The sequence below is a fragment of the Anguilla rostrata genome, chromosome 16 (assembly GCF_018555375.3).
Source record: "Anguilla rostrata isolate EN2019 chromosome 16, ASM1855537v3, whole genome shotgun sequence".
NCBI classification, from domain to species: domain Eukaryota; kingdom Metazoa; phylum Chordata; class Actinopteri; order Anguilliformes; family Anguillidae; genus Anguilla; species Anguilla rostrata.
The window spans coordinates 26,270,569-26,292,915 of record NC_057948.1 but is presented as its reverse complement, the minus strand read 5'-3'; the positions used below and the strand labels follow the sequence as shown (position 1 = coordinate 26,292,915).

The 22,347-nt window shown below is 41.1% G+C and overlaps 1 protein-coding gene across 12 annotated transcripts in view; it reads right to left on the bottom strand.

Moving 5' to 3' along the window:
• Positions 1-997: 997 nt before the first annotated feature.
• The window catches only part of LOC135241732 (CUGBP Elav-like family member 4), a 90,933-nt gene continuing 69,583 nt past the window's right edge, over positions 998-22,347 (bottom strand). For 3 of the 12 annotated variants that reach the window (XM_064312350.1, XM_064312353.1, XM_064312352.1), the window contains exons 5-13: positions 19,677-19,756; positions 14,264-14,440; positions 13,515-13,662; positions 11,870-12,019; positions 11,195-11,257; positions 10,085-10,165; positions 9,286-9,429; positions 5,914-6,062; positions 998-1,361 (exon numbers count right to left, since the gene is read on the bottom strand). In XM_064312350.1, coding sequence (XP_064168420.1) covers positions 5,935-6,062; positions 9,286-9,429; positions 10,085-10,165; positions 11,195-11,257; positions 11,870-12,019; positions 13,515-13,662; positions 14,264-14,440; positions 19,677-19,756 — 971 coding nt within the window. In that variant the 3' untranslated portion in view covers positions 998-1,361; positions 5,914-5,934. Of the gene's footprint in view, positions 1,362-3,988; positions 6,063-9,285; positions 9,430-10,084; positions 10,166-11,194; positions 11,258-11,869; positions 12,020-13,514; positions 13,663-14,263; positions 14,441-19,676; positions 19,757-22,347 lie in introns of all 12 variants that reach the window. The other 9 variants (XM_064312354.1, XM_064312357.1, XM_064312356.1 and 6 more) reach the window with 7 other exon arrangements.

Genomic DNA, 22,347 nt, shown 5'->3' with positions numbered 1-22,347 from the left:
TGCTCATGTGCTGTCCATTGACTCCTTCGCAGTACCTTTTTTTTCTTTTTTGCTTTTTAAATGATACGTTAAAATGACACTACGTTTCTTGTCGCAGTAGAGGGGAAAAAAAGAAAAAAAGAAGAAAAAAGCCTTGTCCATTTCACTTGGTCTTTTCAGTAGATTGTCGCTTGAACACAAAGGCTTATGGGAAGTCAAGAGAAAAATGCACCCTGCCCTGAGCAGGCATAATAAGATTTTCAGTTTTTTTCTCCTTTTCTCCATTTGTAGTTGTCAGATAGTTGCAGTGAAATGTACATTTTGATGAGAAAGCTATCCAGTGGCCAAACTTTAATGTTCTGTACAGACTTAGTATTCACTAGGACAGAAAAAAAGATTAATTTTCTTTTTTATCCTTCCTTCTCAAGTTCAGGAACTATATATTTTCTTTAAAAAGAAACACCAGTAAACTGTAAATCTACTTTTAACCTACCTCTCTAAACTACCTGGTACAATACAATGTAAATATCTACCAGAACAAATAATTTTCACCATTTTAAAAACATTTCTTTTTTCATTTGTTTTCTGATACTTTTACCCATACTTAGGCCACTGGACTTTTGCTTCATGATTTTTTAAACTAACTGTAATACTTGCAGCTACAAGATAGAGTTTTTCTTTAAATATATATATATATTTATATGTATATTTATTCTTTTAAAAAGCATTTAGTCCTTTGGTCCCTATTTCCTAAGGAATGATGCGTGTAGATAATCCTGGATTCTCTTCTTTGTCCATTTTTTTTCCAGAGCTCACAGTCAGCCCTGTAGCCAAGGATCACAAAACACCTGTATAGGCACAAAAAACAAAAATACAGCAGGCCAGTGTGTGTGTGCATGTTTATGTGTGAGTGTGTGTGTATGTGTGTATGTGTGCACGCGTGCATGTGTGTATGTGTGTGTGTGAGAGAGAGAGAGGGAGACAGTGTGTGTGCATTTGCATCCGTGCTAGTGTAATGTGTGTGCGTGCGTGCATATTTGTGTGTGTGTGTGTGTGTGTGTGCCTGTTCTTTCATATACATGTTGGCATGCATGCTTTCAGCATAATGTCTGTAAATGCAGCCCATCTTCCTAACAGCAGCAAAAAAGTTGATATTGGCAAAATTCTCTTCCATTAATGGCAAAGGAGAAGAAAAAAGAAGATGGGGCAAAAAGGAAAAATTGTTTTTGAAAAAAAAAAAACTGCTGGTTCCTCTCGCCAGATCTTTCGGTTTTTCTTCTGACTTATCAAAGGACCATCCTTCTCTCATGATATGTAGCAGAGCAAGACGTCTTTGCACTTTATACTGCACTTGTGGAAATAAGATTTTGTGGCCCTTCATCCTGAAAGAGAGGGAACAACCACAGTCAGCTCCCCAGCAGTCTACAGCCCGAATGCTGGCTCCTGGTGAACACACAGACAAAACAACCAGACAGAAAAAAACAAAACAAAACAACAAAAAAGTGAAAGTAATTTAAATATGTGAACTAAATCCAGTGAATGGATGTTCTGGGGTGTGGTTTACCATATGGAACAGACATGTATGCTTAAAAAGTATTGGGAGTACAAATTCAAACAGCGGTCATTTAAAGCGACTGTATTCAATTTATGACTCTTCGAGACTAAAATGGATGTCCCCTTTTTTTGCGATAAACCTGCAGGACCTACAGAGGGTGGGACACTGAAAAAAATGGATGCGCAGAAGGTGAGTGAAAATAATATCAATACTAACCATTCTAAACAATATAATGCTAGTGATTACTCTTATACTCTTACACTGGCTATTGGGGAGCTTCTCTGTGTGTTTCTTTAGGTACATACACATTCTCATTTAATGATGGTACGGCCGTTGTCACAATATTTATTATATTTATATTTTTTCATTTTAAAGACCAATCTACATCAGTGCAAGATTTTAAATACAGCGAATCTATACTGTTACACTAGCGGAATGCAAATGTGGAAATCATTTTATGGTTGTAATAAACTGTGAACGTAGAATAAGTGTGGACGGGAGATTTAAATTAGGCTTAGAAAGCTTAAGTCAAAAACATACTAATTCTAATTGCAGAACACAAAGGCAGTTCTTTCATATTTAATCAATTTCCAAATACAGAAAAAAGAGAATAAATCACACGTCCTGATCGGAGCAGATGACGTTATTTCATTTTGAGAAAATACTTTTTTACTCTTACTTTTCTATTATAGAAAATCTACCTAATCATGGTAGTAGCTGTGATACTAATTTATTTGATCTCTGAAAAAGCAAGTTTGACTATGAAAAGGCCTGTACACTAATGGATCAGATCACAGGCTGGCCCCATTTTTAAAGAAAAATACCGGTAACTCAAGCATGCTCACATTGACGAGAAAAGAAGGCTTCTAACATAGAAATACAAGATAAAAAAACACAGTCGCTTTAAAACTGGTCGGATCCAAATATAATGGATTTCTCAATGTTTTTTAAGATTAATTTTTTGAGGAAATGCAACGGAACAAATAAACATAAATATATGAATATATTTTTCCCACACATGGGATGTTTTCACAGAAGAAGAAAGTGTATATTCCGCCACATATATGTTCATTTCATATGGGTATAGACTGATTTTCCAGTGGAGCATGCTCAGTCGCGTTGAAGGAGCATGCTCTTTGCAAGTTTTCCAGCACACACCTGAAGTGTAATCTATGAGAGAGACCAATACAATCAGCACAGGAGAGACGGGCGAACCCGGAGAGACTGGTGCCATTTCGACAGGCCAAACCCTCCCTAACCCGAAGGGCAGGCCAACGAGACGATTTCAGAAAATGGGATAAGGAGCTCAATGAGAATCTAGCAGTCTTATCAGGGTTGGCCCGTTGGAATAGAACAAAAGTAAATAGAACAAAAGTGTAACTTGCATGAAAAGGACCTTTTTCATGCCAGTAAACATTGAGAGGAAAGGGGGTGTTTGTGTAAAGCTGGCCTTTTTTCATTCAGTATCTGAGTTTAATTAGCCTGCCTTTCTCTCTCTCTTTCTCTCACTCTCTTTCGTGCATTCTCTCTACATGTATATATATTAAATATAAAATATATTTTCTGTACAAAAAACATCTGTGTTATGTCAAATCACCTGAAGCAGATATAGAGACTGTCACACATTTGAAATGTAGGTAAATCTGTAGCCTACAAGGCGAATGGCACAGGTTAGGAGTTAAATGCTTCTTTAGGAGCACTCATTATTTTAAGAAAGATAAAAAGCACAAATTGTCATTAAATGGGGGGATCATTCTGTGGGACATTTGAATGGAACTTTATTGTTTTACAGATTTGCCAGGCTTAAAAAGCCTACAGTCACTGTGTAACTGGTGACTATCTTCACAAATAAAAAGCAGCTGAAGCCACTGTTGGGCAAACAATCACAGAGTCCTTCAGATACAGATCAATTGCATGTAGGAACAGAATGTAAATATTAGTATTCATACTGTGTGCAAATACATGAGCTGTAATTCTCATTCTCACTGAGGATTGAAAAAGGTCCTTTTTTGCAGAGTCCGTTTCTCAAGATACAGAACAAATGCGGGCATCACCTCCTTACATAAACGAGAACATTAGTACAAAATCATAAAGAACCAAAAAGAAGTGTTGTGGTCTATATAGAAATATAGAATACAAAATATCCATACACATTGAGTTCCACAAAAATAAAAAAACACACAAGGTCACATTACAACAGCAAAAAAGGGTCAAAGTTCACGTTCGATCATGAGAGACCAATCAATCAGCACTTCAGATTTACTTAAAACAGCTATCAACAATTGAAAAGGCATTAATCAACTGCACTTCACAAAGTCGCAAAAATATATAGATAAAGATAAATATGTAAGAAATATATATATAGAAACGAATGGACGCCACGTCATGCAACGCAGTCACAGTCCTGCCACATGACGTCATCCAAAATAAAATGACACCATGGGTTCAACTTACAGGTCTGGGAGTTTGTCCCCCATGACTGGTGGCTAGACAACAGGAAGGCCATCTCGAGCTATGATTGGCCCTGCCTGGTTAGCAGGTTGGTTGGGTACAAAAGAAGAAAAGATGTGGTGGAACTTCTTTTCCTTGTGTTGGAAATATAGCCGACCCGCTCCCCGTTTGTCCCAGCCTCTCCCCTCCTATAGCTGGCAAACTGAACTGAAGCTGGTATTTTATGAATTTATGAATAGGGAAAGGAAACCAAACTGGAAATAAGCTGCCAGCAATCTCCCTTTTTTGAATGTGTTAACAGATGCATGGTTAAAACCACTGACTATTTTCAGGTCTCTCTTTCACCAACATCTGGACAAAAGTAACCACATGAACTCCCTACACATTCGCTACCTGTTAGCATTTAGCATTTCTCTTGCACTGGGATACATCCATCTTGTTCTGGACTAGGACGGGGACATCCAGTCATTTTCAGATTCCAGCAATATGGTAATTATCATTAGTTTCAAGAGCTCATAAAGGCTGCTCCAATGCTTGCAATGGCTATGCAAATTATAATGTGTTTTTTATATTCTTTTGATAGTTTTTGTTCTGCAGAAATCAGACCGACTGTGCTTGCTTCATTTCACTCATCCCACATAAGAGGAGAGTGCAAAGGGAAGACACATGGAGACCTGTAAATAGTTAAAATAGACCTTTCAACAGTACTGGTCATCAGCTGACCTCTGGACAATCCTGCAGTGAGGGTATATACTCATGGTGTTGCACAGCTCTGAGAAGCTACCTCAGAACCATCCGTGAGGAAGGTAGATATAATCCCATACAGATTAAAAAAAAAAAAAAAAAGTTTGAGGAAAAAAAACTAAATATATTTACAGATAATATTTTCCTGCAGAGGTAGCCATTGTTTCAGGGCATAAAGTATCACATTTTGCACTTAGCAGAAAACGTCTTCACACTCCGTAAATGTCATTTTTTTATTTGTTTCCGAACACTTGTTAAAGTAACGACTAGATGACAAAAACAGAAAGTGGAAAAAAAAACATTTAAAAAGCACAGAGAAGACTGGACTTGAGAAAGAATGGGATGAACACTTAGACTCAGAGACTGTCAGACAAAGAGGCCACTGCACAGACTGGACCAGCTCAGAGCACAGCCAGGGGGTTGGGTATGCACTGCAGCCAGGGACCTCTTCTGCATGGTTTAATTCTAAGTTTGAAATGACTACTGTCAGAACTGTGCTGAGTGCGTCATAATGGCTCCCCTGTTCTCAATATCGCTCTTGCATTTTCCAATTGTCCCTCCCGAGGGCAAGGCTGTACTTCACAGTCATTTCCCTAGTCTTTTTCTTCATTTAAAATCACCTTTTCCGCAGTGGTCTTTCCATTGGGATAATGACAATGTTTCCAATATTGTGACATTATTATTCCAAAAGTACTGACATGTTTCTGCACTGTGCTTACTGTTCTGTGTCAGACTGCTAAATTACCTTTTCTACTCATCATTTCATGCTATCTTTTATTCCAAACTCCATTAAATAGAAGGCTTTGCATGCTTTGCTTTCAGGTATATAGAAAAAGCATAATAGCAGTCTGGATCGTAAAAAAAAATACCATGCTAAATTCATTAATAAAAATATAACCTTTTGCTGATAATGTAGTTCATGCCCAACCAGTCTTTCACGATATTTAGATCCCATCTAAATATACATTATTCTACATGACACAGATGCATTATCAGAATGTTAAGACACTGTCATTGTCAACGTCACGACCATTATCATCGCAAATACACCAGCAGAGTAATCTCTATTGTTGAGTCTATCGTCCAGTTAAGATAAGAACGGGAGTGGCTTCAGATGTGGCCCCTGGGACTGGAGCAGTGGAGCTGAGCCCCGTTTCTCAGCGGGACACGGGGGCTCCTCTTACCTGATGAGCTCGGCAGAGGGGTCAGTAAGGTCGGTTGGCGTCCTTCGGCCGCTTGAGTTGAACCTTCAGCCTCTTCATGCCGATCTGAAAGCCGTTCATGGCCTGGATGGCAGCCTGGGCACTGGACGGGTTGTCAAAGCTGACAAATCCTGGGAGAGATAAGATGAGATGGAGGCAGACTGAGAGACAGACTATAGACAGGAGAAAAACCTTCTCTCAGCCCGGATTGTGCTGAAAATGACAGACAACGGCCAAACATGTCCCCATGCGCCCATGAATCAAAAAGGTGATCCATGATCTATTTTATATGCCGTCCTGTATCATATACTCTTTCCCTGACTGAGCAGGTGATTCTAGGGGAAAGCTATGCTCCGTTCTTGATTTTACCTGTTAGATGGAAAGTGCATGTTTTATACACTCAATGTATATACCTTTACCATTTTGAAAAACTGCTTGTAATGGAAACCACTGTGTTATAGGTCATATAAAAGAGCCCAAGACAAAAAGTGCATGACAAAATGCACACTAGTAGTTAAGGTAATAGCTCTGTAGTAGTGTGTGCGTGTGTGTGTGTGTCTGTGCACGCGTGCGTGCGTGCGCACGGACAGCGTGCACACAAAAGCGCACGCGTGTGTGAGCACGTACACCCCACACAAGAGAAAGCTGGAAAAGGCTGTAGTTGTCATGCTGGACCAGCAGGGGGCACTGTGAAGTGGGCTTGTGGGCTCGGTGCTCTACACTCTGTTATTACCTGAGTATCGCTGCAGAATGAGGCCAGAGCTTACCACACCGCAACTCCTACCCACTCTTATCAGGCTCCTCCATGATTGACGGCTCAAATTTTCCGCTTGCCAGCTGATTTGATCACGCCGCTATGGGTCCAATTTAATTTGGAGGGAGAGGGCAGGCTTTTGTCAGCTCCGGAGAGATAAGGCTTGTGCTTTTTACAAACGCCTTAAACAAACCAGGCAACCGAGAGCTTGTCAAACAGCTCCAATCCCCCTCAGATCCCGCTTAAATAAATCTCACCCTTTCATTTACATTGGCCTGCAAAAGGTTATTGTTGGGAAGAAAACTGGGAGGGAGGAATAAATATAAAAGTGGAACAATGCAGCAGTGCTGCCCAAGCTCAGTGCATTTGACCAGACTCTCTCTGCTAAACAAGCAAATCGATTTTCTTCAAATGGGCATTTTTAAAAATCTTTTGATGTTTTGGGTCCAGAACTTTCAAGTAAGTATAACTTTTTTAATGAATTGTTTCCTGTTTTTTCAAGATTCACACTCTTGAAATATAAAACTTGAAATATGAAACTTGCCCAGATCTTAAGGTTATGTCACCAAAAAAACAACATTCTTAAAGCAAGAATACAATGAATATTTTTCTTCATTTTTGCCATGCCCACATTTTCAGCAAATAAATCAAACGTGTGTTTCCCTGCTAAAATGTGCTTGCCAAAATTATGGCTGTAAATGAATACAAAGCATTTTTTTCACATTACTAAATTTTGCAGACCTCATTTCTTCTCTTAATGACAGCTGGAACCTGCATGCAGGCTGGTCACAGCAGCCTCAGTAAACTTCAGTATCAGAAGCTGAGCGGCAGATTTAAGGGTCTGTCTCGAGTGACAATCACTATAAATAGCATTGATGCCGCTATGATGATACTGTAAATCAGAGGAAGCCACGGACTGGAACCTGATTGATGCTACACTTTGAGTAAACTCAAGCAAAAAGCCCTTATTACTGGGCCGTTCTCCCAATGTTTGTGTCTGAATGATGCCCCGTAGAACAAAAGCAGCAGCATTTGAACGTCCCTGACAGAAATCCGTTTCTGTCCTTTTCATTTCACTTAGGCTTCTGATGATGGCCCCTAAATGTCAATACTCAGCTTATAAATAGAGGATTAAAATAAAACTGCATGCCAAAAAATCCCCAACTCAGCTTCCAAATGTCATTCTCTTATTAATGTTTAAAGTCCTTAGAGGCGAAAGAATTCAGGAAACCTAAATGAACCACAATACCTATATTTTAAACAGGGAATACATTTCAACAAATAATTTATATTTAGGCCATACACAAAGCAGTGTACTTAGTGTAGATTAAAAAGACTGAAGTCAGAAATCCTCACTCGTAAAGAAGAGACTTGATGTTCAGTCCATGTTCAGACATTGAGTACTGAATGTTTTTCAGAGTTAGAGAAACGAGATGTCATTCTCTCCTCCTACGTTCAATATAATCAATGATGACTCCCATATCTGCTAAAAGCACACGATGACTACACATGTTAGTTCATCCATTAGTTCAAATTAAGTTTGCAAAACTTAACTGCCAAAAAAGAATTCGCAGAGCGAAGTTCATGTTGTAGATCTTAATCAACAGGTTAGATCTGCAAACATTGTGTGTGAATATGCGGTTGGTAAGAGCATAGCACAGTGAGAGCACCTAACGTAAAATGAACTAATGACAATGTATCATTTTTAACAATATTGCACCCAGTTCAGCATTATAAAACTATGAAAGAGCTGTCATTAAATACTGTGGAGCGCTGGTCACTGAGGACAGAGCACTTTGTTCTCCAGCTCTTATTTACTTTCACAAACACCGATAGCAAAATAAGAACAATCAGTCAGGTCAGTCAGGCCTTTCCAGCCAAGGCCCTGACTGCTGGGCTTTTATATCTGCGTCCTAAAAGCTTTTCCCATTCCTTCTGTTCTTATTTCAATGGCCTTCCAACACTGGACACAATAACATCAACAAACAGCTTTTAAATAGCTTCATGGGTTCATGCTTTACACTATTAAAAATACAAGCGCGCCATGACTCGGAGTGGCACCCTGAGGGATTCCAAAGTGTTGGGTTCAGGATATTAGGCTCAGGCATAACTGAGTATTTCCTTTGAGGCAATTAAAGATCTCCTGAAAGCTCCACATTTTGTGCACATGATCCATATAACCTAAGTCAGCATCCTTCACAAAATCAATGATCTTACTCATTGCTTTTCCACTGAAGCTTTTCGAAAGGGTGTCCTACCTACATATACCTGTGTGTACACATATCCAGAGGCTATGGGAGTGACTGATTGTTAATTGCAGTCTGGTGCTTTCCTGTGTGAGGAACATATCGTAATGAGTGTTGTCTGGGAAAGGAGAGGATGCTCCGTGGTGCTAGGCCCAGCTGGCCCTCACCTGTACCTTACCTGCTCTCTCACATTTGCATTCTTTGCAAAAGGAATTGGTGAGGCAGGCTGAATAAAGCGAAGAGGTGCCTTTGGGTAAATAAAACAACACATAAAAACGCTGCATGCACAGTAAGCAGCTGCTCAAGCAGAGCGTTGGCTAGCGCAGGCTACTGCGCGTGGAGATTCTGACTCACCAAAACACTTGCTCTGATTGGTCGCCCGGTCCACAAAGACTTTGGCAGAGATGACGTTGCCGAAAGGCAGGAACATTTGCATGAGCTCGGGGTCTCCAAATTCCTGTGGTAGGTGGTAAATAAAGAGGTTGCAGCCTTCGGGCCCTGGAAACCAGAGCACAGGGAATTAGGCGGCAGGCATAGGAAAGGAGAGACGGCGTATGGAGACGATGTAAGCACTGCGTCCCCGTTCCGATTCCCGCGTCTGCAGGGCCGCTCCCCGATGCCTTTTTACAAGTAGAACACACGGACCCCTTCTGAGGAACATGACAGTACTGCTAATGTGGGCAAGGAGATGCACAAACCCGGCTGAGCTAAACTGTGTGACAGATTTCTGCGGGTCTGTTTTTCATGCTCCCGTTGCCTGGAGTAATTGCAAAATGATGCAAGCAGCTGTTAGGGCTTGAGAGAACAGGGGGTGCTGTGTGCAGTCACTACCTGCCCTTACGCTGTGCGTTTGATGAAACATTTTGGCGTTTTGTTCGTAGAATGACCCCCCCAGATAGAATATGCCCAAACTGTGGATTGAATGTAAATGGCATTGTTGCTGGTTTACAAGAAAAAAATAAAATGTCTATACAGTGGGACATCGAATAGAACAACTTGCTTCTTCTGAAAACAAGAAAAATGTATTAATGATAAACAAACAACATTTCTCACACATCTATTGTCTCATGCCTTGCTAATTTAATGTACGATTCATCAGGAAGAAAAAATGCAATTATCACCTTTTGTCTGGGGTGGGAGGGGCATTGCTTACCTTCTCTCTGTTGCTGGGGAATGATGGCTGGTTGCTGTGGAAACACTTGGCTGATTGGCGCATAGGCAGCGGGGTAAGCTGCTGTAGCAAGGGAGAGTGAAAACAGAACCTCACGTTTACACTCCCAAATTTAACAACAGTTTGTGTCAATCTAAAGCAAACTTCCTCTTCCTCATAGGCCACTGAATCAAAGATGAAAGCTAAAATTAAAGACAGTCAGGACAAGGCACCAGAGCACTTCTCTACATAAGGACTTCATTAATACAATTACAAAAATAGACAAAACACAAAACAGACCCTGTGATGCCCAAAGATTGGCTTCTCATATCTGATTTTTTTAACCACTTTTGTAAGTGTGAGTCTGTCTGTCATCTGCTGCATAGGCAAGTAATCCTAATGTGATACAATGCCCCAAAGGTACTTTACAATACGTATAGTATGGATTGAACTGAGGACATTGGAGTACCTTCACTATAATGCACAGTGAGGCTTCTGAAAATCCATTAAAATAATATTTAATGAAAAACTACAGTGCATTGGTAAACTCCTGTGGAGTTAATGGGTTATTGTATTTTAGTTAAGATAAGTGCTGCAGTGAAGGCCATAAAAGGGACAGCAGCCCGTGAAGGCAGCGGGAGAAGGTGAAATGAAAGGAAGGGGCACACGCGCAGCGAACAGACCAAGAGGAGGTGAGCAGGAGCAGTTTAAATAACAGGAGCTACGGTTTGAGAGATTAAAATGAGAAGGTGCACTGAATGGAATAGGAGCTCGTTAAGTGGCAGCGCCCGCTTGTGGGTTCTGTGAGTGGGTTGAGGTGGGTCTTGAGACATAAAATAAAAAGTATTTCATTTCGCACGCTATCATTGACATTCACACCCGTCAAATTACACAGTTATGTACACTGTGCACCGTTGTTTTGCCATATTTTGCCTAAAAAAAGAAATTCCCTATCTCAACATATTAATATGGTGTAAGTCACAGAAAATGTCACTGCATAATAAGAGGGCCCCCTGGCTCAGGACTGTGGAAGTGAACAGGAGGACATTGTCAATGACAGGAACAGATGAACTGAGAACAGGAGGAGTTTAACTGAAGGGAAAAGCAGCAGACCTGCGTAATGCTGGACACCAGCATAAGCCTGCTGGAGAGGGTCAGCCACAGTGGGACTTTGTGCTGTGATAGCAGAGAGATAAAAAGCAAGAGAGAGAGAGAGAGAGAGAGGCTAATGAAACCCAGACACTGAATTTACATCCAGAAAGGCCTGCTTTACACAAACACCAGGTCCTTTTCATGCAAGTTACACTTTTACTTTTCTATCCCAGTAGGATATAAAATGGAACCAATCCCCAATATCTTTGTCCCTTAGTAACACTTTTAATCATTATGCCACTCACTATGCACTATCAAATGCATACATCAGTTCTAAAGATATGACTTGTCTACTCAAAGAAAAGCACATTCACTGATGTCATTCATTAAAGGAGGAACCGATGTACTATTACATTACATTACATTACAGGCATTTGGCAGACGCTCTTATCCAGAGCGACGTACAACAAAGTGTATAACCATAACCAGGAACAAGTGTGTTGAAAACCCTAGAGAGAAGTTTTCGACACAGAACCCTATTGGCAAGTTAGAATCATTTGCTTGATTTATGATGCATTGATAAATTTGGCGGAGCATTTAAAGAGTGCAGTGTTCAGCTGGTCACTAAAACTACAGCATTATGGCTTTGATAAATTCAGGGTTGCATGTTATGACCCGCGGTCAGCTGCTGATCACCTGGGTAGGGGTGAATCCCGTTGGTGTAGATGGGTTCGGACGCTGGCTGCCCATTGGTCTGGGGTGGGAGGGCACTAAATCCATTCACCCCGATGGGTGTGGCTATGCTAGGCACGGCAGTGGCACTTATACCCGGGGGTGTACTGGTGCCTAAAAGTGCAAAACAATATGCTTATTTGTACCGCTGGTTTCCAAATGAAATGTTTCTCTGTCCCTTTTCACACTACAAAACTGGTTTCAGAATCCAATTATTTGAACAAGGTAAGCAGTTTGACACTGTTCTATGTATAGTGATTGCACCATGATATTTGTTGGATACAGTAATTTAATAAGTACAAGCATATGACAAAGAGTAGTCAAGAAAATAAAAAAAATTAAGAATAAACAATGAATAAAGAGGAACAATACAGTTTGAATGAAATCTGCCACAGCACAATTTATTTGAAGTATCCCGAGTAACCATGATTCAGACCAAGAAGAAGGCAATTCACATCTGACCTGACTTTGAATACAAGACTATTCTAATTAGACACAAGGGATTAGTCCCATCTGTCTATTAGTGACTTCCCTTCCTTCAAGCCACATTAGGTTTGTCACCTTGTCAAAGCCTTCTCTTGATAAGGGATTATTACTTTTTCCCTGTGAAGGGCATTTAAGTCACACAGGATTAAATTTGATAGGCATTACCTTAACAAGTATATGCTTTTATGGATTACAAATTCTGGAAATACCACTGAGCCCCTTTATTTAATCTATTCCTCTTTGGCACTCTCAGACAGCAGCTTACTTCATGACAAGAGTCAGGGTAGCATGTGAAAAGTGGTTCATAGCTCACCTTTCTCAAGTCTTTTGTCCCTTTGTGTCGATAATAACTTTTCGCCCAATGTCATCAGATTGCCTCAGTATTCAGTAACACACAATCAGAGAGTGCCTAGGAGTACCTTGTCAGGGTTGCTCTTAGGCTGACTGACAGGGAAAGGGGAGATGGGACTGCATTTTTTTCTCAACAATTGCACCCATGCCAAGGCTGCGCTCATCGACCAGCGATTTCTTCATTTAGCAGCTCTGTTTTTTTGAGCCTTTTCCAGTTTGAAATTGTCTTCCCAGGCGATCTATGACAGGCGAGCTATGGCCAAAAAGTTTCGATGGCTGCAACTAGCAGTGGTTGATTCTGGAATGCAGCTCCTGTCTTGCAGGTTCCCTTTCGCTGACTACAGGTCCTTTCCATTATCTAGTGACGTGTCAGTCTGTTGGGATGAGCCTCGGCTGCAGTGTGACCCAAGCCCAGATGCTCTTCAGAAACAAGCACCTCCCGCCAATCTCTGCTTACATATACACCACGCAGCACAAGGACGTGTGGTGCTTCATAGACAGTTGCTACATTTATAGGTACAATGCAGTGGTTCCCACCCGTTCCTGGAGATCTACTTCCCTGTTTTAATTCCAACCCAAATTTAGCACACCTGATTCTAATTAGTAACTCAACAGGACCTCCAGCTGTTAAATGAGATGCGATTTGTTAGGGCTGGAGTGAAAACTGACAGGACGGTAGATCTCCGGGAAAATGGTTGGTTACCACCGTGCTAGGTTCACTGCTCTCGGTCAAGGTCGTTGAAGAGCTGAAGATGCAAGGCGTTTCACGTACCTGAGGAGGGCGTCATGGGAGCCGCCACCAGGCCGTTGACATTGAAAGCTGCCATTTGCTGCATCTGCGCCGCTGCGATTGCCGCCATGGGGTTGAGGTACGAACCCTGGGCGGCGGCCATAAGAGCCGCTTGCTGTTGCATCATTTGCTGTGAGGTCGTTGGATGGAGAGACAGCGGGAAAGCGGGACAATGACGATGTGTTTACACTCACAGTCTTGTTTGCTTGCTGCAGACATGTTTACACTGAAAATGCTGGATTCGCCTCCCTAGAGCTCTGATTTATGGAGCTTATTAGCCTTTAGCTCATTACCGCCAAGCCGCTTAGCAATCTGACACATATAGGGACGTGACTTAGAAAGGAAGCACATTGGTAGTCCACTGTATTAGTTCTAATAAATATTCCTATTTAATTTCATATTCTGTTTTACATGTTAATAAGTGAACTGAATGAGACAAGCTTTGAGACTGAATCTATTTTAGTGCATGAACTACATTACTTTACAGTATTTATTTGCCAAGAGACATCATTATTCAAAATCCCTTTCCATGATTACAGTTTCAGTGTGTAGGGCACTACTCATCCACCAACCCTGTTATATAATTTGTTTGTAATGGAGAAACAGAGGGATGAACAGATTTCTTCATGTTTCAGAAGTACTGCATTACACAGGATTTAATCCTGCAAACCGTTCAGTGTGGTCAATGCTGGTCTGTCCATTACAGGGCTCAGGAGGCGGTCCTGACTCACAGTGTGGGTGTAGGCTCCGTAGGCTCCGAACTGGATGGTCATGGGGCTAAAGATGCCCAGCTGACCGGCCATCTGGTGCATTCTCCGCAGGGTTCGCTCCTTGTCCGTGTCCGCAAACTTCACCACCAGGCTGGAAGAGGCCCCCTGGAAAGACAGAAGAGTGCTACACTGACCACTCTGCCCACGGGTCAGCGGCAGCGTTCAACCCAGAAGGGATTCATTAGAGATGCAGCCTTTAAATCTCAACTCTGACCACCATCAACAGACTGAATTAATCCAGCGTAACCCAAAAGAAAATCAAAACATAAGAATTATAGGCTCATTTCTTTTCTATAACATTTTCTATAATTAGCATAACAATGGTCTTCTTTATGTCCCTTGGCTATACAATAAGTGACTTGCTTGAAATCCCTTTTTAAAAAAAAAAAACATATAGAGTTTATATAGATGGAATACAGATCAATGTTGTACTATACAGCAGAACTCCAGATTCTGCAGATAAGCCTATAATTATAAGCTTTCAGACAGTCTACTTTTCCATTCATGTGCCAATATATCCATTTTCACAAGGCTTATTCTTATGAAAACCTGAGCTCATTTTGATGGGTCTCAGTGCTTCAGAGAATGTGACACACTTATCATTTCTGCAAAGTACCCTTTCTTGTGAGTATGTCCCAGCACTGATGTGTGGGTCATCTACTTGTGGATTATATGGGGCTGCATTGACACCGCAGTACCGTAATTTGCATACAATTACAGCATTTCACACAACTGGCAGAAACCAGAGGTGTACTTTCATAAAAGACGGAACAGTAATGTGTATCTTTACAAATGACAGCATGCTTATCCTTAATTAAGCTTCAGTTCCCCACAGCGCATGATAGCTTTCTGCATTTTGAGAGCAATAAGGCAGCCGTGGTGGCAGATCTCAGATACTGCCAAGGGAGCCAGCTAACCCTTAATTACCGACAGATTACATATGCTGCACGTTTCTCCTGACCTGAACTACTCTATCTCCTCTATGCATCACGCTAGCAACCAGAGGAAGGGCACAGTCAGCCAGGAGGCACTGTTTTGATCTCAATTAACATTATTTCCACAGTGTTTAAAGATGAAAGCTGAGACTGTTGGGATACAAGGGATGTATACTGTATGAATTATAGAGGGACAGAAAAACGAGGCTGGCCAGCCAGTGTTATTCTCCCTGAGAGATGGTAACCTTCAAATAGTCAATACCACAGGGCTGGAATCCAGCCCAAAAGGCTCTCACATTTTTAACAAGGTTGAAAGGGTTCCGATGGGGGGGAAGGAAGTCGCAAAAATAAATGCTTCATGTTTTGTAAATGTGAATGCAAGCTGTCTTGCTTGGATAAGTTATCGGTGCCTCAGAACCTAATTTAAAGTTTCCTCTGGCACTGCAGTTGTGCCTCCTGACAGAATGGGTGGTGAGGCCTCGTGGTGTGCCCTGCAGACAAAGCGGTTTGTACTGGATCATGTTGCCGGAGGCTCAGCCCAACCTCGAGCTACAAGGGGCACTCTGGTGCCGTACCTACGATCACATTTCAATTACCTCAATCAATGCTCGGGCGCATCTCTTTATTGCTACACAGAGTTGTCTTTTTGTTCTTTTATTTTATTCAAATTCCTGACCTTTTCCTGTTCCTTCCTAACTTTTGGGCGCCGGTGGAGGGACCGGACTGTCAGATTTAATGAGGTCACTGCTGAGCGGCACCAACATTTCCTTCAGAAGAATAGCTGGCATTTAGATCACATTCAATCTCTGTTATAGGTATCTATGGTGTTATCCATTTAATATTCTTCAAAGAAGATATTCCAGGAAGTGCGAGAGCCCTGGGCAGTCTTTGTTCATGCATGACCCGGGACCCCACTCTAATCCCTAAGAGAAGACATCCTGGGCGGAGAGGGACTGTTGGAATCCTATGTGCCATTAGACAAGACAGAGTCTCTGTATTAATGATCTCATGCACCAATCAGAGAAGGTATGTGATCACTGGAGTCTAGACATGAAATGTTGGCACCTTCCGCTGCAGCAGAAAAAAAAAAACTGTAAGAAGGCAACAATAATGATGGCACAACAGCTTGACTTCTTTTGTTGAGATGAATTGCTTCCTTTACTTTGATGGGAATGAATCAGGGAGCACTCACGTTTGGTGGATGAAACACAAAGATCAGTCAGGGTGTCGAAACAATCTCATTTTCCAAAAAAAAAAAAAAAAAAACCCAAAAAACAACTTGACTGATGGAAAGCTCACAGATTTTGCAAGGACAAAAAAACACTAATGAATCTGTCACACAAGATAGACACCGGTAAGAAAGAACCCTTTGAAGAGCAAAGCTTTTATCAGTTTGCATCGCCGATAGTACTAACGTGAACAAGGTTAAAGAGAAATGACGATGGGATATTAAGTATGCAGTGTACTGACAGGGAAATGGAAATGTGCCATTTCATTCCCGCTCGGAGCAAAGATGTCCTTTTTGGGCTTAAACAACATCCATCTAAGTCCCCTGAAACAAGCTTATGAAGGTAAACATTAGTCAAAGGACAGTGTGCAGAGCCTCAAGACTCATATACCCAGGAGGAAGGGTGATTCAAAGCAAAGCGCTGTTTTTCATCTGTGACTGAATGCACTGCAGAGAGTTCAAACTGAACCAGTTACAGTATTCTGCAAGAGTGAACCAAAATGGGGCACTGCAAAATCCCTTACGTTCTCTACCTGACTCTTAGGTAAACTCTCCAGATCAAGTCTAAAAGGCCCAAGTGATTATGCATTTCCATCCATTTTGGGTAAGAATAGTATATGACCAGCACAAAACAGATTCATTACATTACAAATGTTTCAAGGGCCTCAACAATGCATATTGGTTTCTATAGTTACAGCTACCTGTAGACCTGTGACCACTTTTGAAAAAGCAAATGAACATGTTTACTTTCTCTGACCTAATTTGAAGCTTCACGTATATTTCAAATTATGTGTTGCCCACTAAAAACAGAATGGTGGGTAACTTTTGAAAATAATTTTTGTTACAGTATTTGTACTGGAAATACAATCAAACACTATGCTAACAAGACAGTCTTGTTATTAACTTTTAATTACACTGCAAACCCCAAAACTAGCATAAAATTGATATGTATTCATGTAGAACAGAACAGAGTTTTAGTGTTCACAGAAGTGTAAAATTTGCCTTTTAAACAAAAATCATTAAAATGCATAGCCAAACTTAATATTGATATTTTGACAAAATCCAATATTCTGTTTTACAGGTGAAAACAAAATGAGATAATTAATTAAGTGGAGCATAACAAGCGTAGAGAGAGAGAGACAGAAAGTACCCTCTGTTCTCTCATGGGCTTTCAGGCTCACCTCTTTGAGCCACTGCACACCACCGCCACTGCCAGCCACCCGGGAGAAATACAGCTCGTTATCACTGTAGTCCCCCCGTCTCTGGGGTTAGCGGGCTACTCTTTCCATCCACAGCCTATCCCCCGAGTGCACTGTGCTGAATTTCCACATAACCCCCCCCCCCACACACACACACACAATAAATCAACAGTGTGCGCACAGTGGGGGTGTGAGCTTTGCTGGGAACCTTTCGGTCAATTACTTTATTATTGATCAAAGTCCTAATGCTGTTCAAATCATCTATTTTCTCCTCGTCTCTCTTCTCTGTCCCCCTCAGAATTGACTGGAACCGTAATGTGAAGGGGCTGCGATTCACAATGTCTTTCTGCAAAGGGAAGTTCTGCCACTTCAAAGCACGGTCCTTTCAGCCGCACACTCAAAATCACACTCAGGACAGACTTTCCAACCACATCAGCCCAATAACTTTGATGTGGATGGTGCCTCAGTGCTGGCTTCTCTGCACGCATTTTCTTTCCAAAATTCAAAAGCAATTTTAGTACATAAAGTACTTATGGCTATCAGCATTCAACAAATAGGAACAACAGCAGGACTAAAACATGCAGGCAGATTTACACCTTGTGAGAGCAAAGTGTGACAATTAGCAGTACTATGCGCCTTAAAACACCAGGATTTCTTGACTTGTTTGTTTAGGGTTCATCTTTCACATTGGGATCTCTTGATGCTGTTGGCCCCCATTCTGTACAATTCCTCACTCCTCTTTATTTTTGTTTACAATTTTTGTTGTTTTGGCAATGTACTGGAGTACATTAGATCTTAAACAAATTAATTTAATGTGTAGACAGTCAGCTTTAATTTGAGGGTATTTACATCCATATTGGTTGATGTGTATATATATATATATATATATATATGTGTGTTTAGGATGATTTCAAATAGGCCTTGGCCTCCAGTTGAGTTGGATAGCCTGACTGAACATGATCAGATTTGGTTTGCCCCTGTATTTCTGTAGATAAGACATTTTTGGCCTCCAATATCATGGTCAGCCATGTGTGCCTGCTGCGAACCCACTACAGAATACCAATATCAAATAGCTCTGTGTATGTTTGTATGAATATGTGCGTGTGTGTGTCTGTGTGTGTGTGCATGTGTGTATGTGTGTGCTGTGTGTGTGTGTGTGCAGCATGTGTGTGCATGTGCGTGTGTGTGAGTGTGCCCATGTACATGTGTAAAGCCAAACACTGCATGAGGCAGATCATGCACATTTAATAATCACTGAAAAATTATAAACTATTTTTTGGCTTGGCTTTTACACTTTAACATTGTATTGATTAAGTTCATGCTTCATAATATTATGGTACTACTTAGAAGCTGGTCCAATATTTATGGATGTTTATAAGAATGTCCATTACACATTCGCTAATAAGCACTGGCTTTGTAAAGCGTGTGTTTATTAGCGAATATGTCTGACTGAACCTGAGCAGATTTGTTTTGCCCCTGTATGTATGCTAGCGTGTGCAGGTGTGCCGGCGCCTGCTCATGTGTGTGCGTGCTCGTGTTCGTGCATGCTCGTGTGTGTGCGTGCTCGTGTGTGTGTGTGTGCTCGTGTGTTCGTGCATACTCATGTGTGTGCATGCTCGTGTTCGTGCATGCTTGTGTGTGTGTGCTTGTGTGTTCGTGCTTGTGTGTGTGTGCGCGCTCAGGTGTGCGATTGCTTGTTTGTGCGCATGTTTGTGTGTGTGTGCTCGTGTGTGTGTGTGTGCGCTCAGGTGTGTGACCGCTTGTTTGTGTGCGTGTTTGTGTGTGCTCGTGTGTGCATGTGCTCATAGGTGCGTGTGCTTGTGTGTATGTGTGTTCGTGCGTGCATGTGCTCATACATGTGCGTGCTTGTGTGTGTGTGTGTTCATGCATGCATGTGCTCATACGTGTGTGTGCTTGTGTGTGTGTGCGTGCTCGTGCGTGCATGTGCTTATACGTGCGCATGCTTGTGTGTGTGTGTGTGTGTGCTCCTGCGTGCGCGCACAGTGACTCACCGGCATGGTCTGGCCGCCATGCAGCGTGCTGATGGCCGCCTGTGCTTCTGTGTGGCTGGAGAACTTGACAAAGGCACAGCCTGCACACACAGCACGGGGAGAAGAACAGAGCTGCGATCAGGGAATCCGGCCTTTAAAATGGTAAAAACATTCATTACCACTGTTTTAATTTAGTCCATTTTGCTAATTAATTCTGACATTGCTGTTTTGAGTGCAGGAACTGTGAATAAATCACTGTAATTGTACTGAATGCATTAACTGCACATTGCATACTGCCTTTTGTTCATTTGTGAACCCTTCCAACTTAAGGGAATTGGAAACAAAGAACTTAATTCTGAGCCATTCTAGTGATTATTAATCTGTTTAATATTCACAGAATGCATTCAATGCTTTTGGGGCCTGCAAAATACCTAATGACTACAAATGCCTAGCAATACATGGAGGAATCTCTTCATATATCTAATAAATAAAACTGAACCCATGATATACACATCATGGGTATAATTTTGGATACAAAGCTCTTCATCCGATGTGCATTAAATAATTATATAATGCAGCACCTCTCCTCTCCTGGAGTCTCTTAGTCAGAAATTTTGTCACCACATAAGCCCTGAAATAAATTTTAATAACTTCAAATTAGATCGGCGATAGTGTGTAAAATCTTCTGTTCAGGGGTGTATTAAAGATAAAGTTTATGTTTTATTAGCACCCCTTAAGTATGTTTAAAAAGGTTTTAATTTTCTGGCCGAGCACTATGCATGGTTTATTACTAAATCTATCTTCACTCATTAGGACTCATTATTCTGCTCTGTTACAGAGTACAGAAGTCCCGGCTGAAACACGCCTTTAGCCAGGTGATATAACACAATGAATCTGGTTAATTATAAGAATGACGTGTGACTACACACAGACCCGATATTCATTTTATCATTTTGGAATATCAAAAAGAGCAATCATGGGAGATCGTGCTGTGTAGCTTTTCATCAGTTTCACTGAGCTGTAAAATATGTGGATGGCCTGAAGAAGCGAACATAGCCTCAGACAGGTTATCCGGTTGACTGAAAGATCAGCGAATCAGAATTTGTATTACTAGACCACCAAAAAATAGGGAAATGACCTTAGAAAACAACACGGGTTTCAACTTTTTTCCACAGGCCTCTGGTGGACTATTTTCACCTAATGTCACCTACTTCCCAAAGGTTATAATATATTGAATCGGCTGGTATAAAATAGCAAATAGGGCTGTTGATTTTGTTGTGTACACAATAATGTCCTTTATTTAAAGAAGACCTAGTGAAGTCAGTTGTTATGAAACTAGCAAAAAAAGATGTTGAGGATAGAAAAAGCTGTTTTTCTGCATTTGTCTTGTCCTCAGAGGCTATGTGGGAAGTTTAGAATTGTCAAACAGAAGAAAAAAATAAGCCAAATACTTTTTTATTTGCCCCTATTTCTCCTTGCTTTCATTTATTTGTCTTTTGCTACCCACTGCTCGGAAGCACAAAGCCAGTTTTCCTCCAGCTGAGCAGCGGTTGGCTGCAGTCTGCAATTTTAATGTATGTCTCTGCTTGAAAGCACAAAGCAGATTAACCTTTGTAGTCAGAATAATAAGTGGCAGTTAGTGTTGAGGCTCAATGTGCTGCTGCTCCTAGCCTAAGCTATGTCACCACTTGTTGCTTCGCAAGTAATTATCTAACGAGCCTTGTAGTGATTAATCATTGAGCCTCCAGCCATAGAAGCCGTATGAAATTCGTTGACAAAGTTTTTTTTCCCCCACAAATGACATGCATTAAAATAGTGGGCTCTTCCATCTGCATTATTTCTATAAAGAAGGGTTATGTAGCATTGTTTTTCTTGGCCTAAAAAAGTAAAAAGGATTCTGGGTAGAAGTTCTCAACAGCACTGGAGGGACAGCAGAGTCAAACATTATTGTACAGAGTGGAGCATTTTTAATTTCATCATTTAAAATAAAAAAAAAAACATGTATTTATTGCACTATTTTCAACCTGGAGGCTCTCGATTGCATTTGTGACCATACCTATGCCCGAATGAATCAAACTAAATGGGAGGCATTTGTAGCACAACTTAATTACAGATTTAAAAACTGTTTCTCCACTACTTTTAGGAGGTCCTTCCTCAACCTCTGCAGCAAACACTGCATGTAGTAGACTCAGACAAGGATCAAAATAATTGAATATTTCTTTCTCATACAAAGATCCTTTTCAAAAATATGAAAACTGAGTGCCAGATTTACTAAGCCTTTTGGGACTATTTTCAGACACAGATATGATGCATTCTGCCCCAGTAACATGTATCCTACGCATCAAAGAGGCTCGCGGGGCTGGAAGTGCAGTATGCGTATGACCTACAGGTACGTGAGTGCACTTCTCCCTTTAATGTATGTGCATTTAAGGGAGGATCACACATTATGTTCTGTCGAATTTACGAAAGTTTGCACAATTAACAAGGGTCGATTTTTGTGTGAAATCTCTCTGCCTCTAAAGAGCAGGCGTAAATCAAGGCACAAGTATGATGGAGATGCAGGTATAGTCCTCAAAGATGCACTCGGATAATCTTTGCAACAAGAGTCACAATTCAATTTCAACTTCCCAAGCAAAAAATCATCAAATCGTACAGATTATTAATATGGATTGTTATTCATTAATTATTGCAG